Source organism: Leopardus geoffroyi, chromosome C1 (genome assembly GCF_018350155.1).
Source record: "Leopardus geoffroyi isolate Oge1 chromosome C1, O.geoffroyi_Oge1_pat1.0, whole genome shotgun sequence".
Classification (NCBI taxonomy): Eukaryota; Metazoa; Chordata; class Mammalia; order Carnivora; family Felidae; genus Leopardus; species Leopardus geoffroyi.
This window is the reverse complement of record NC_059328.1, coordinates 72,535,991-72,552,878: the sequence shown is the minus strand read 5'-3', so window position 1 is coordinate 72,552,878 and position 16,888 is coordinate 72,535,991. Positions and strand designations below refer to the sequence as shown.

Genomic DNA, 16,888 nt, shown 5'->3' with positions numbered 1-16,888 from the left:
TTTAATGATGTTCTGGAAATTTCTGTTGTCTAAGTGTGCCAGTAAAATTATGGAAAGCTAAATAAGATGCATTTTCTGTCAACTTTTTCTTCAGTTAATATTGTGTAGTAATATACGAATGGCCTGTTTTCAAGTTCTGAAAATCAGTTATTTAAGAATTTGGGCATTCATGACCAAAACTTACATTATCATGAGATACTTAAGGTGTGTCTATCACATTTATTTTAAGAGGAATCATTAGACTCACATGAACTACATCTCTTTCTTATGAGAAACATCATAACATACAGGTTCTTAAAACATTTTTACATTTAAGGAGACAGTAATTTTTTCTTTTGCACCTTTTAAAATGTACTCATTTAAAATTTACTTCTCTAGAACTCAGGAGAGCCATGATTGCGTCTTATCTACTGAGTCTTAATATTTATTACTATTGTCGCTTCCATTGGTTTCAGATCAATTTAAGCCTAGTATTGCTCTAAGTATGTTACATGAATCATCTCTAATCTGGAAAACAACCCTGCGAGACATTGTCCACATTTTTTAAAAAATATTAAAATAAGTCTTTAATTTACTATTACATGCTCAAGCATTACATGCTCAAGAGAAACCTAATATGACAAAATTTAAATAGGGCCCAAAGTGATGACTCCAGCCCTGATGCTCTGAATTTCTTTTTTTTTTTTTTAATTTTTTTTTAACGTTTATTTATTTTTGAGACAGAGAGAGACAGAGCATGAACGGGGGAGGGGCAGAGAGAGAGGGAGACACAGAATCGGAAGCAGGCTCCAGGCTCTGAGCCATCAGCCCAGAGCCCGACGTGGGGCTCGAACTCACAGACCGCGAGATCGTGACCTGAGCTGAAGTCGGATGCTTAACCGACTGAGCCACCCAGGCGCCCCTGAATTTCTTGAATTCAAAGAGATTATAAATGGGCTGATACAGATTCCAGTGAGATTCCTTCTGTAATGTAGAGATGATGTATAACTACTTCTTAATTACTATAATGTCTGAGTATTACATTACTAAAGATGAAAGAAATATTCTTGCTAAGGCTTTTTCCAAAACAATGTGAATGAACTGTATTACTCAAAATTCTTTTTGTAAATATCATAGACTAATCTAATAATTTAGACTCTTAATTACATTTCTTCTCCTATATCTGCAAATTGATTACAGAGCAATTGACACTTAAGAGTAATAGGATGTTTTTTATTCTTTACTTTGTGCTTGGTAGGAAAGCACTAGACAATTTCAAGCAAGGTAGAGGTAAAAATTAGAACAACTTTTTGGATAGAAGTCCTAAATATAATTTTAAAGTTACTAAAGTTTTTGTATGTAGTCAAAATACAATGAAAGCTGGAGAATTGTTTGTTTTGTTTTAAGAAAGAACAATAGGGAAGTATTTGTTAATGGATAGGAATAACAAAATGCAAATCTATAATACCTGGCAAGTATTATAAATTAGTATTATATTTAACAATCTCCCCACACACTTTTCCACCAAATTTTGTATAATCAGATATCAGTTGTTAAGTACTAGAAACCACATACTGTAGATCGATCTACCCAATATCTAGGACTTGACATCCTCTCCTGCAGTGATCTTATTCTCTGCTCTCTTTAGGTACTAACTGCCGTGGTCATAACCTTCACCTTGTCATTACCAATAATACCAGCTTCTCCTTATTTTCAGTTTCAAACTTCTCACTCTCCAACCATAATCTCCTTTCTTTCTAGTACATTTTCTCTTATAACTAGTCCCACAGTCCCAATAAGAATTTTAACCCATCGATCCTATTGCCTTTCCATTATTTCTACTTCCCTCATAACCTCACATCCTTCCTCATCATGCTTAAAACACTACATTATCCCTTTGATTGCATTCTGAATTCTATTTCCATACTCTTTTTCTAGTTTCTAGTATTGCTTCTACCCACCTCTCTGTATCTATGCCATTGACTCTGCCTTCTCTCCTGTTATTGTGAATGAACAGCCATTTTTCTAGCTAAGGTCAAACTTCTACTTGTTTACTACATATCTTATTCTCTTGCCTACTTATTCCCACTTTCTCCTGCATCATAACTTTGTTCTCTCTAATGGATCAGTTCCACCAGAAAATAAAGATGTTATTATTTCTTCCAGCTTAAAAACAAAACACAAAACTTATATTGATCCCAGGTTTTCTTCCAGGTGTTACCTTTTTCACCTTCCCTCTTCAGTAAAAATACTCAATTTTATTGTCGGGGCCCTGGGGTGGCTCGATCGGTTAAGCGTCTAACTCTTGGTTTTGGCTCAGGTCGTTGTCTCATGGTTCATGGTTTTGAGCCCCACGTTGGGCTCTGCACTGACAGCATGGAGCCTGCTTGAGATTTTCTGTCTTTCCCTTTCTCTCTACCCTTCCCCTGCACTCTCAGTCTCTCTCTCTCTTTCTCTCTCTTTCAAAATAAATAAACTTTAAAAAAATTATTGTTTATACATGCTCTTTCCATTTTTTCTCCTCACGCTGTCTGCTGAAACCATTCTGGTCCCCACTACTCCAAAACAAATCATCTCATTAAGGTCATCAGTGACTTCTATATTGTGGAATTCAATGGTCATTTTTTAGTCATCATGTTACTCAATAATCTTCGGAATTGGACAAGATCACACTCTCCTCCTGGAAGCACTTTCTTCACTTGCATGGTCTTCCTCCTAACTCTCTGGTAGGAAATTTGCATATTTTCCTCATTTCTTCAAATTCTAAAATTTTGGAGCGGTTTGATTTGTGGACTTATTCTCTTTTCTATTTACACTGGACCAGACAAGCTGGTCAAGTCTTATGGCTTTTAATACCATCAAAATGCTGGTGAGTTCCAAAATCATACGTTTAGATCAGAATTTTTCTACCCTCTGAACCTCTGGGCATGTAAAACTATCAGACGATCTCTGCACTTAGGTATCTGACAAGACTATCAAATAGCAGTGTCCAATACTGAGCTCCCAATTTACCCTCCAAACCTTTCTTCTTACAGTCTTCTCCATTTCATTTAGTCCCTTCCTCAGATTAAGGTCTTGAATTCATTCTTGACTCTTCTCTTTCTCCCACATTTTACACACGGTCTGTGAGCAAATCCTGTAATCCCTGCCTTCAAACTATATACACAGTTTTACCACTTCTCACAACCTTCTCTCTTACTACCTATGCCACTGTCATCTTTTGCTCAGGTTATTTCAGCCCTCTTTGGACTGCCTGCTTCTGCTCTTGCATCGAAGTGATCTTGTTAAAGCATAGATAATGACACTTCTTTCCTCAAAGCTTTTCTAAGGCTTCATGCTTCATTCAGAGTAAAAGGCAAAGCCCTTACTATAACCTACCAGGCCCTACATGACCTGGCTTCCCATTCCCCATTCCTTTCTTTGACCTCATCTTCTACTGATCTTTTCCTCTTACTCTGTTCCAGCTTCATTGACTTTTCATGGTTTCATGGCTTCTTCAACACACCAGTCACATTCTTGCCTCAGGGCCTTTGCACATGCTCTTTTCCTCTGCTTGGAATACACTTTCTTCAGATAGCCAAATAACTTGTCCCTTTAAGTCTTACTCAATTACCACCTTCTCAGAGAACTCCTATTAAAAATTTGAACAAAACCCCCACAGCAGTTGATATCTCCCTCCCTTGCTTTACCTTGTGTTCTTCACTTTTACCACTACCTAAGATACTATATGTTTTACTTATTTTTTTTTAATATTATATCATCCTTATTAGAATGTTAGCTCTATGTAGGAGAGGTATGTTTCGTTCACTCTTCCAGCCCCCACCCCTAGAACTGTGCTGGGCATATCGTAAACAGTTAAAAACTGTAGCCATACCCATGGCTAATGGGTATGATAAAATACACTTATCAAATAATTTTGAAGTATTTCATCTCATAGAATGGTCTGAATTACATAAATGTTTGGAAACTTCTAAAAATGAAAATGATTAAATGTTAACTCCTTTTTTTTTCTGTTCTCTTCTAGGGAAAACCAGGTCAAAAGGGGTATGCAGGTGAACCAGGACCAGAAGGCTTAAAGGTAAAGTGGCTGACTTATTACCAGTTGTAAAGTATAGTTTTCAAAAATTTTAAATGATGACTTTAATAAAAATATAATATGAACACCTGTCAAAGATTCTATTCAACTTATTAATGAGGAAACCAGTAACATGTTAAAACTGGCTCAAATAGCGTTTGAGAAGCCATATAGCTTTATATCAATATCTATATATCTATCTATAAATATTTATGACTGTGACTGTGTTTATATATGTATCTTTATTTGAATAGATACGCAATTGAAAAAAGAGATGTTAAAGTTTGTGGGTAGATACAGGAGAATAAACCACAATTTGGGGGCCCCAACTGTTCATTTCACTGGACAGAAATCTACAAGTTAATATAACTTCACTAAATATATATATATATATATATATATATATATATATATATATGTATATATATGTGTGTGTGTGTGTGTGTGTGTGTTTATTCTGTTTATTTATTTTTGACAGAGAGAGAGAGAGAAAGCAGGGAAGAGGCAGAAGAGAAGGAGGCAGAGAATCTCAAGCAGGCTCCACACTGTCAGCACAGAGCTTGACTGAAGGGCTCAAACCCATGAACCATGAGGTCATGACCTGAGCCAAAATCAAGAGTCAGACCCTTAACCAACTGAGCCACCAGGAACCTTTACCTATATATTATATAGATGTATAATTTACATATATATATATATATATAATATATAATTTACATATACATAATATATAATTTACATTGCATAAAGTCTGGGTCCTTTAAGCAATTACAGTGATTCTAAGTACATTCCCTAGATAGTCACTGGGGTGGCCTTCACCACTTACTGTCACTGAAAGGATGGGTCACAGACTTTTTTGCCTTGTTTCCAAGTTTTGAATGACTTGAACACCAACAAATATAAAGCCATGCAGCAGGTTATATGTATACTACTAAGAACTAAAAGAAACTAGTTCATAAGAACTGGTGATTTATACAATTGTTTTCATGTTTATTTATTTATTTATTTTTGAGAGAGAGAGAGAGAGAGAGAGAGAGAGAGAGAGAGCATGTATGATCAGGGGAGGGGGAGAGAGAGAATCCCAAGTAGGCTCCATGCTCAGCATGGAGCTCGACACGGGGCTCAGTCCCACGACTGTGAGATCACTACCTGAGCTGATATCAAGAGTCGGGCGCATAACTGACTGAGCAACCCAGGCACCCCAATTTATACAAATTTAAAACTTAAGGAAAAATTTGGGGCACCTGGGTGGCCCAGTTAGTTAAGCGTCCAACTTCAGCTCAGGTCATTATCTCACGGTTCGTGAGTTAAAGCCTCGCATCGGGCTCTGTGCTGACAGCTTGGAGCCTGGAGCCTGCTTCAGATTCTGTGTCTTCCTCGCTCTGCCCCTCCCCCACTCGTTCTCTCTCTCTCTCTCTCTCTCTCTCTCTCTCTCTCTCAAAAATAAATAAACATTAAAAAAATTAAAACAAGGAAAATTTAAAAAACTTTACAGCACTATAGCTAAATTTCTTAAAGTTAGAATTCATCATTTATATTAAACTAGTTATTTTCGTGATACTAGACTCTAAGGAAAAGCCAAACAATATTTTTTTAGGTTACTTAATAAAGAAATATGAGCTAAAATATTTTCTAATGTATCAGCTAGTCTGCCTGTGGCTGAAATTATCCTGGGGAGGATATGTGTACCTGACTTTCAAGTTATACAAAAAATGGAAGCATGATATTTATCAACAGAAAGCTTATTTCTCCTTGACTGAGATTAATCTCTGTACTGTCCAATAGCTCTAAAAATTCCACCTGTGAGCTACCATCTAGTTAAACTGGCAAGAAACTGAATCTTAATCATATTGACATCCTGCCTCCTTCCTAGAATCATGCCAGCATCTGCATGGCCAGGAGATAAAGGAGTTCTTTAATATCCTGCTCCTTGTATTTGTCCCTGAAATTTTAGTCTTGGTGTGTAATATAGCTATTGACCAGAACCTGGCATTCCCTTGAGGGATGCTGACACTCCTGGAGGGAGCACTTGGGAGTTGGTTAAGGGTCATACCACCTTTTACAGAACCCTAGGATCGCTGTTCTCTCCCTAGGCCTAGGGAAATATTCCTCTCTCTCTTGTTGCCTTCAAAGACAACTCACCTCCTAACTTCAGGCTCTCTGAAAACTAAAGCAGGAATGCAGGTAATCTGCAACCGACTTCTGCTTTCTACCTGTTAACACAAACCTCCCCTAAGACTAAAGAGCATAAACTGTCCATCTCCCTTAGAATTTGAGAGGGGTATTGGATAAGGAGGGGACATACAAGGAAATCAATGATCTATATATTATTCTGCCACAAATATTTTATAAAAGCCATCTAGTGAATTGTCAGTCAAAACTAGGGTTTACAAACTACTACAGTGCTCCAGTGTTTACTGTTTAATATATGCGTATAGAAATGAAATGAAAATTTGCATAGTCTTTAAAAAATTATTTCGAATTGGTTACTCATGTGAATACTAGGTTTTAGTGCTTAAAATCAGCACTATCAAATAGAGTATATAAGATGAATCACACATGTGAGCCACAATATAAAAGTAAAAAGAGACAAGTGAGATTAATTTTAGTAATATATTTTAGTTAACCCAAGATATGAAAATATTATCATTTCAACATGGGATCAATATTAAAATTATTAACGACATATATTATTTTTTGGTACAAAGTGCTTAATATCTAGGGTGTATTTTATATTTACATTACTTTTCAGTTCCCACCAGTCAATTTCAATGCTTAGTAGCTCTCTGTATGTCATTGGTGGCTACAATATTGTTTAGTGCAGTTTAACATTTTACTATTCCACACTGAATTGTAATTACCAATTTTTAAACAGAAATTGATGGTTTAATTTCCTATTTCTATAAATAAGATTACATTCCTGTCAGATTATATGTGGCACCCTGAATTTAATCTTCTACCTTTCATACCAAAAATGGACCTTTCTTATCACTGGTGAAGTATCACCTGTTCTTCAGGGCCCAACTCAAACACAGTTTTATGATCTATTATCTGAAATCATTGCTATTTGAATTATCAAAAGATAACATGGTGCATATACTATGTTTTACTTAACGTTGCCAGCAGGGTATGGGAAGCACACCATAGTTAGAAACACTAATATTTCTGTGGTGAAACATAAGGATTTCACATTAATTAAAATAAACAAGACTATCAGTAGCCTCACTCAGATCAGCTCGAGCTTTGCTACAAAATAAATTCAGGTTAGGTCAAGTTTGCGACCAAACGATTGGTGAAAAGCTTAGAGTTTTCAGAGTGTTAGAGGCTATAGACTCTAATTAAGGTTATGAATGAATATACATTCCTTCCCCAGTGAAGCTAGTGCTAGCTTTCCCAGCCCACAGTGTGCAAGCCCCTATGAACTCTCTTACCCCTTAATTGTGGCCTGTATTCTGCCTGGCATTGTGAGATCCTTTCCCCTGAAACAAATAGCACTTTCCTGTGGGCAAAGGCTTTATTTTTATTCTTCTTAATATCTTCCACAGCCCTTATCACTATGCGCCTTACAGGGTACACCTCAACAAATATTTCATTTTAAAACTTATTTGCGTGTTTTAAAAGTTATTAAAAGTCATAAATCGAAGCATGTAATTTAAGAAAATAGGTAAATACCATTTGAACAGAAGGAGTGGAAAGATGACATTCCCTAGGTATACCATCACAGAGTTTTGATGAACTAAGTTTTACCTTTTTTTTTTTTTTTACCTTTTGACTAATTACATTAAAAATGAAAATGGAAGCAATGTCATGAGTGATCTTGTTTGAAAAATAATTATTTTTACAGCTTTACATTATTTATCAACAGGGAGAAGTAGGAGATCAAGGAAACGTTGGAAAGATTGGTGAAACAGTAAGCTTATTTTATGCTCTTTTATTTTTTTTTTCATCATCTGTAAGCATGTTTACGAGTCACATTAACCACCACCTATGGTTATAAAATTCAGAATATAAAATTCATAGTTCCTACAAATTTAAACTCACTTGTGTTATGACAGACAAAATCTACTATACAAGAGAGATGAGGGGAAATGCAGTTACTGTTATTTTTGTCCAATATACTTATAATCTCAGAAGCATTCTTATTTCTAATTGATCTTTAATTTTAGTTCTGATCATTTCAATCTAAATTTGACCTTAACATTTTTCATTATTAAAAAGCTACAACTTCTCAAATCATAAAATAGTTAATAAAGTTACTAAATTTAAAAATATTTTTCTTTAGATTTGAAAGATTAAATTAAGAGGTAATATACTGGAAAACATATTATAATCTCTTTCCTCAAAAAAAGTTTGACTTGTTTAAATTTACATTTAAATTTACAGGAGTAGGAGGCTTTGTGTTATATTTGAATCAGTTATGTTAGCAGTAATTTTATTATCTACACTAGGAAAAGCCAGCTAAAACATTTTCTAACAAGTGAACCTGTATAACATATATAAAATGGTAAATTGATACAAGCAAGTGAGTTTATTTACAAAGTGTGCTGGGTTATCAAAAAGTAAGTGGTACCATTTAGTAGGTTAAATGAGCAAATTCTATTCTCTCTAACCTATCTTACGACTTAGATAAAAATAAAATTTTCTTAAAAGTTATTTTGCAATCTTAAGTAACTAAACAATTATATTTTCTGGTCTTGTAGTAAAACAGCAATACATTTCTGATATTCTTATCTTTTGTTATTCTTTTTTTTTAATTTATTTATTTTGAGAGAGAGAGAAGGAGGGAGGGGGAGAGAGAGAGAGAGAGAGAGAGAGAGAGGGAGATTGAGAGAGAATGAGAGAGAACGTGCAGGGGAGGGGCAGAGAGGGGAGACAGAGAATCCCAGGCAGGCTCCTGGCTGTCAGTACAGAACCTTACATGTGGCTCTAAGTTGTGAATGGTGAGATCATGACCTGAGCTGAAACCAAGACTCAGACGAGCAACTGAGCCACCCAGGCACCCTCCTTGTTATTTTTAGTCATTATTCTTAATAAAAATAAGAAAGCTCCATTTAATCTTAAAAGATCATTGCCATACCAATTAATCCTGAATCACTAGAAGGAGAATTTCTTGTTTTTGTTTTTACTGAGAAAGAAAATTTCAATGGAGTATTTATTTATATCAATTAGATCATTCAAGACTTCTCCTCAAATACAATTGTAACTCATATTTTTCTAAGGTCACTCAAAGAAATTAAATTCTGCCACTTCTGAGTGATAAATTGCTTAAGAAATATATACAAACTAGAATTAATAGCCAAAGTTAAAATACCAATGAAGAGCATCTTTTCTTAATATAATATCTTATATTAAACTTCTAAGTGTAATTTACCTGGTAATGTTGGACTAATTCCACATAGCATAAGAACCCATTGCTAGTGTTACCCAAAGAGGAAATGGAGTGCTTTGGCAGAGAGTGGATTTCTGTTATTGGAGAGAAATTAACATTTATTGATCATTTTCTATATGCCAGGCATAATATTAGGTGATTTTTAATACTGTGGTATTTCATTCAGTTCTCAAACAATGTGACAAGACACATTTTGTTATTCTGGTTTTTGAAATGAGGAAACTGAAGCACAGTAAGAAACCTGTTTGGAGTTACATAGCTAATAAATTGCTGAGCTGAGATTAAAACCTAGAGCTCCAAACTCAAAATCTACATCTCAAAATCCAAAGTGTATTGAGGTAGAGTTGACAAAGTTATAAGATATTTAAAGTGTACTTGATGGTTTGATATACATATACTTTGTGGAAGGATCCCCCCACCATCAAGTCATTTAACATAGCTAGGGATGTTTCGTGTTGGTTTAACAGCCACTTGGCCTACAAGTTGTCAAAAGGTTTTAAGTGTCAAATATATTGTCAAACAAAAGGGCCTTTTCGTATTTGAGGCTCCATCTTTCTCATTCAAGATAGGAGATGAAGACTTAAAAAAGAAGTTTAGTGGCTCTATCGAGATAAAAATATGTAACGCCTAAAGAATATTTTATTTTTGCCTCTTGGTAATCCCCAGCTTTTATTTTATCTTCTTAATTTCAAAATATTAGAAATATAGTTCATCTAATCCAGAGTTCTGTTAAAACAGAACTCACAAGAGTTATGGGAAGATATGATCGCACTTCCTGACATCAGTCTTGTAATTTTGAGACATCTGAGGTTAGTGGTAATTGAATAGCTAGTTTTTGCTTTTCCCAATCTTTCTGTAAGTCTTTTAATTGCCTTTAATTGGACATCCTCCAGTTTTGTTTCTTTCTTGATCTATACACATCAGAACGCAGTTTATGATAGCATGCCAACAGCAGCAGCCCCATCAATATCTCAGGTCTGTGTTCTTCTTACATTCAGATAGTGTAGGCAAATAATTAATTGCTGTGAATGTGCCCTAAATATATCTGGAATTCCAAAAGATACCCTTTTGTCCTCTTCACGCTAGCATTCTATTTTTTCTGAATAAATCTGGAATTATCCCACCTTAATTGCCAGTCTTCTCTGCCTTTAACTTTCTAGACTGAAAATATTTAAAGAGGTATAAAAGAGAAAAGAATCCAGTTTTTCAGTATGGGTCAAGAGACCAGAATTAGGATCAGTGAATAGACATTATAAGGGAACAGCTTTTTTGTAGACAAAAATATTTTAATAGAATTTCTAACACTTAGACTCTCCCATGGAGTGATTCAACACCTCATTCTTAGAATGTTTGGATGACTTTCTTCAATCATGTATTCAGCAGCTTTTTATATTTATATTCATTCACATTTATTGGACCTATGATCCTTGCCTTCATGAAACTTAAAGTCTGTTGGAGGTTTGATGATATTAAATAAATAACTATATAAAGAAATACATAATGACAAACTGTGATACATTCTATAGAGGAAAAGTTTAAGAGACTATGACACAGGTGCCAAATTTAGACCAGAAAATGACAGAAGACTGTTTTGAGGAAATGACAAATGACTTGTGACCATAAAGCATGGTATGATCTAGCTAGGGAAGGGTAGAGGCAAAGAACTTTACTGGAATATGCAATATAGCATACTTTTCACCTTTGGACTTACCTTGCTTTAGAGAAATACCTTAATTTCTCTAAATATTATTTTCTCAACAGTAAAAGGATGAAAAAACCACCTCATGGAGTTTCTTGTGAGGATTAAATATGATAATGCACTTAAAGCTCTTCTCACAGAGCCAATCGCATAGTAAAAACTTGATAAATGTTAGCTGTAATGGTGGTGGTGGTGGTTATTGTTATATGGGATGGTCCTATGTGGGAAAGCATTTAGCCTTATAGGGACTGAAAGGAAGTCAATGTGGACAGACCTTGGTGAGCCAAGGAAAAAGCAAAGTTAAGGGCTATTAGTAAAGGAGGCAGGAGCCAAATCATTCAGGACCATGTTTATTACTTTGGACTTGATCCTGAAGTAGATGGAAAATCATTGAAGTATTCTAAGTAAGCCAATGACATGATTTAATTTGTGTTTTACAATCACTCTGGTTGCAATGGATTGGGAAGTTGGAACATGGTTATGAGGAGCCGAGAAGAAGAGGATAACCAGTTACAATGCTATTGTAGCAGCCGAAATGAGAAAGAAAGATGACTTGGGCCGGCATGATGGCAGTGGATATCAGAGAAGTGAATGCACTTGAGATATATTTGATGTGATCATTTGGACATAGGCTGCAAAAAAAGGGAAGGATTCTAGTCAGTCCCCAGCATATCATAGGCCTCTGATAACTAAACTATTTATGATTCATCAGGAATATTCTGGAAGCATAAGGAATTGGTATATTTGATGTCTAAGAATAGTTCCAATTCTAAGAATCTAGGACTCTTTTTTCTAAGAACTTAAATGCTTCTAGTCTTCCTCTTACCTGCCAATTTGGCTTCTTTTCTCTGGCTCTCCTCCAGTTTCATTATGTCTTTCTGTCACTGGAGCATACAGAACAGGGCTAAGTATTTTAGAGGCACCAGCTCCACAGCCTTCTTCATGAAGGGGATAATAACTTCTATTTCCTTTATCACTGAGCTACTCAAAACCATGTAGGCTTTTTCCTGTAGCAGGAAATTGTCAGTGGAAAATGGTTAGCACTAACCCCCAGGATTCTCTTCTGGTTCATTATTTTGAATATAAAAAAATTTTTTTTAACATTTATTCATCTTTGAGAGACAGAGAGAGACAGAGCATGAGCGGGGAAGGGGCAGAGAGAGGGAGACACAGAATCCGAAGCAGGCATCAGGCTCTGAGCTGTCAGCACAGGGCACGACGTGGGGCTGAAACTCACAAACTGTGAGATCATGATCTGACCCGAAGTCAGATGCTCTACCAACTGAGCCACCCAGGTGCCTCTGTTATTTTGAATATAAAATTTGGATTTTTTTTTTTCATGAAGTGACTACATAAAGTTTCAGTTGCTACTTTTCTGTCCACTTGAAGGAATTATTTGGATCGCCCTATAGTCTACCCATATTATTTTATCTCTTAAAATATAACTAAACTACTTGACTTGACATCATTTATTCCTTAATTTATCAACTTAACAAGATTTCATAAGCAATCTACTGTGTCCTCTCTGGTTTTCTGCCTGCCCTCTGGTATGCTAGTGTATAGTAAATGACTGATGAGGAGAAAGGAAGAGGAAGAGGCCATGGATAATCCTCGAAATCAGGTATTCCACTTCTCATTACAAAACTGTTAGAATCATAGAGCTTCTGATGGCTGATTCTAAATTGGATTATAACCAATTCCTTCAAGAACAATAGAGGTGGAGTCAGAAGCAAAAATGAAAGGAAAGAATTGTATTTATTTAAAATTTTTTTTTTAATTTTTTTTCTATTTGTAATGATTTTATTTTATTTATTTATATTTTTTAAATTTTTTTTAATATATGAAGTTTATTGTCAAATTGGTTTCCATACAACACCCAGTGCTCATCCCAAAAGGTGACCTCCTCAATACCCATCACCCACCCTCCTCTCCCTCCCATCCCCCATCAACCCTCAGTTTGTTCTCAGTTTTTAAGAGTCTCTTATGCTTTGGCTCTCTCCCACTCTAACCTCTTTTTTTTTTCCTTCCCCTCCCCCATGGGTTTCTGTTAAGTTTCTCAGGATCCACATAAGAGTGAAAACATATGGTATCTGCCTTTCTCTGTATGACTTATTTCACTTAGCATCACACTCTCCAGTTCCATCCACGTTGCTACAAAGGGCGATATTTCGTTCTTTCTCATTGCCACGTAGTACTCCATTGTGTATATAAACTACAATTTCTTTATCCATTCATCAGTTGATGGACATTTAGGCTCTTTCCATAATTTGGCTATTGTTGAGAGTGCTGCTATAAACATTGGGGTACAAGTGCCCCTATGCATCAGTACTCCTGTTTTAATTTTTTTTTTAACATTTATTTATTTTTGAGACAGAGAGAGACAGAGCATGAACGGGGGAGGGGCAGAGAGAGAGGGAGACACAGAATCCAAAGCAGCCTCCAGGCTCTGAGCTGTCAGCACAGAGCCCGACGCGGGGCTCAAACTCAGGAGCTGTGAGATCATGACCTGAGCCAAAGTCGGTTGCTCAACTGACTAAGCCACCCAGGAGCCCCAAGAATTGTATTTATTGAAGAACTATTATCTCATTTAATCTCGAAGCAACCCTAGTAAGATAAATCTTATTGACACTCTGTAAGTGAGGAAATTGAAATTTATTAAAGTTATATGTGTTCCAATTCATATTAGTTAGTAAGCAGTAAGTCCGGGTTTCATATCTGTATTTTCTACTTCCTGTTCCAAGCATTTTTATCTGCACCAAGCAACCATCAGTTATCCTGTCTTTAACTTTTATTTATTTTTATCAATTGGCCTATTATCTTATTCTCTCTTTATTTTTTATTTTATTTAAAAAAATTTTTAATGTTTATTTTTGAGAAAGACAGAGAGACAGAGTGTGAGTGGGAGAAGGTCAGAGAGAGAGGGACACACAGAATCTGAAGCGGGTTCCAGGCTCTGAGCTGTTACCATAGAGCCCAATGTGGGGCTCGAACCCACAAACAGCGAGATCAGACCTGAACTGAAGTTGGAAGCTTAACTGACTCAGCTACCCAAGGGCCCCGTTTTTATTTTATTTTATTTTATTTTATTTTATTTTATTTTATTTTATTTTATTTTTCTAAGAGAGAGAGCGTGCAAACAGGGGAGGGGCAAAGGGAGAGGGAGAGAGAGAATCTTAAGCAGCTCCATGCCCAGTGCAGAGCCCAATGTGGGGCTCGATCTCATGACCCTGAGATCACGACCTGAGCCAAAATCAATAGTTGGGCCCTTAACCGACTGAGCCACCCAGGGTGCCCAATCTTATTCTGTCTTTTATTTATTTTTTATTTTAATTCCAGTGTAGTTAACATACAGTGGTATATTAGTTTCAGGTGTACAATATAGTGATTCAGCATTTCCATATATTACTCAATACTTATCAAGATAAGTGTATTCCTAATCCCTTCTGCTCATTTCACCCAATCCCCCACGGACCTCCCCTTCGGTAACCATCTGATTTTCTGTATAGTTAAGAGTCTGTTTCTTGGTTTGTCTCTTTTTTTTTCCCCCCTTTAGTCATTTGTTTTGTTTCTTCAGTTCCACATATGAGTGAAATCATATAGTATTTGTCTTTCTCTGACTGGCTTATTTCACTTGGCATTACACTTTCTAACTCCATCCATGTTGTTGCAAATGACAAGATGTCATTCTTTTTATGGCTTTATAATATTCCATTATATATATATATATATATATATATATATATATATATATATATCACCTCTTCTTTATCTATTCATCTATTGGTGGACATATGGGTGGCTTCCATAATTTGGTTATCATAGAGAATGCTGCAATAAACATATGATGCATATATCCTTTCAAATTAGTGTTTGTTTTTGTAGTTTTTGGATAAGTAGATTTTTTAATTGGATTATTTGTTTTTTTGGTGTTGAGTTGTATAAGTTCTTTTTATGTTTTTGGACCCTTTATCAGATATGTCATTTGCAAATCTCTCATTCAGTAGCTTGTCACTTAGATTTGTTGGTTGTTTCTTTGCTGTGTAGAGGTTTTTTATTTTGATGTAGTCCCAATAGTTTATGTTTGCTTTTGTTGCCCTTGCCTCGGAGACATATCTAGAAAAAAGTTGCTACAGCCAATATCAGAAATTATTGCCTATATTCTCCTCTAGGATTTTTATGACTTCAGGTCTCACATTTAGGTCTTTAATCCATTTTGAGTTTATTTTTGTATATGGTATAAGAAAGTGGTCCAGTTTTATTCTTTTGCAAGTAGCTGTCCTGTTTTCCAAACACCATTTGTTGAAGAGACTTTTTCATATTGCATATTCTTGCCTCCTTTGTCAAAGATTAATTGACCATATAATTGTGGGTTCATTTCTGGGTTTTCTATTCTGTTCTATTGATCTGTGTGTCTGTTTTGTGCTAGTATCGTACTATTTTGACTACTACTGCTTTGTAATATAACTTGAAATCCAAAAGTGTGATACCTCCAGTTTTGTTTTTCTTTCTCAAGATTGCTTGGGTTCTTTGGGATCTTTTGTGGATCCATACAAATTTTCAATTGTTTGTTTTTGTTATGTGAAAATGCTGTTGGTATTTTGAGAGTGGCTGCATTAAATCTGTAGATTGCTGTTGGTTGTATAGACATTTTAACAATGTTTATTCTTCCAATCCATGAGCATAGAATGTCTTTCCATTTGTGTTGTCTTTAGTTTCTTTCATCACTGTTTTATACTTTTTAGAGTACAGATCTTTCACCTCTTTGGTTAAGTTTATTCCTAGTTATTTTATTATTTTGGGAGTAATTGTAAATGGAATTGTTTTCTTAATTTTTCCTTCTGCTGCTTCCTTATTAGTGTGTAGAAATGCAATGGATTTCTGTGCATTGATTTTGTATCCTGCAGCCTCACTGAATTCATTTATTAGTTCTAGCAGTTTTTCTGTGAAGCCTTTCAGGTTTTCTATATATGTAGTATAATGTCATCTACAAATAGTGAAAGTTTTACTCATTCCTTACCAGTTTGGATGAATTTTATTTCTTTTTGTTGTTCGATTGCTGTGGCCAGGACTTCCAATTCTATGTTGAATAAAAATGATGAGATTGGACATCTTGTTCCTGATTTTAGGAAAAACACTCTGTTTTTCTTCACTATGATGTTCACTGTGTGTTTTTCATATAAGGCTTTTATTATGTTGAGGTATGTTCCCTCTAAACCTACTCTTTTTAGGCTTTATATCATGAATGGATGTACTTTGTCAACTGCTTTTTCTGCAGCTATTAAAATGATAATATGCTTCTTTTTTGTCTTGTTGATGTGATGTATCACATTGATTGATATGTAATTATTGAACACCCTTGCAGCCTAGGAATAAATCCCACCTGATTGTGGTAAATGATTTTTTAAATGTGTTGTTGGGTTTGGTTTGCTAATATTTTTTTGAAGACCTTTGCATCTATGTTTATCAGAGATACTGACCTGTATTCTCTTTTTTTCTAATGTCTTTTTGATATCAGGGTAATGCTGGCCTCATAGAATGAATTTGAAGTTTTTCTTCCTCTTATATTTTTTGGAAAAGTTTGAGACTAGGTATGAACTCTTCTTTAAATGTTTGATAGAATTGCCTGTGAAGCCATCTGGTCCTGGACTTTTGTTTGTTGGGAGTTGTTTTGATTACCAGTTCAATTTCATTGCTTGTAATTAATTGTTCTCTTCAAATTTACTATTTCTTCCTGCTTCAGTTTTGG

The 16,888-nt window shown here is 35.3% G+C and overlaps 1 protein-coding gene across 5 annotated transcripts in view; it reads left to right on the top strand.

Annotated features, from left to right (window-relative positions):
- COL24A1 (collagen type XXIV alpha 1 chain) overlaps positions 1–16,888 on the top strand; it is a 397,210-nt gene that overhangs the window by 172,069 nt on the left and 208,253 nt on the right. For all 5 annotated transcript variants that reach the window (XM_045478122.1, XM_045478119.1, XM_045478121.1 and 2 more), the window contains 2 exons: positions 4,004–4,057; positions 7,920–7,964. In XM_045478122.1, the coding sequence (XP_045334078.1) occupies positions 4,004–4,057; positions 7,920–7,964 (99 nt within the window). The remainder of the gene's footprint in view (positions 1–4,003; positions 4,058–7,919; positions 7,965–16,888) is intronic.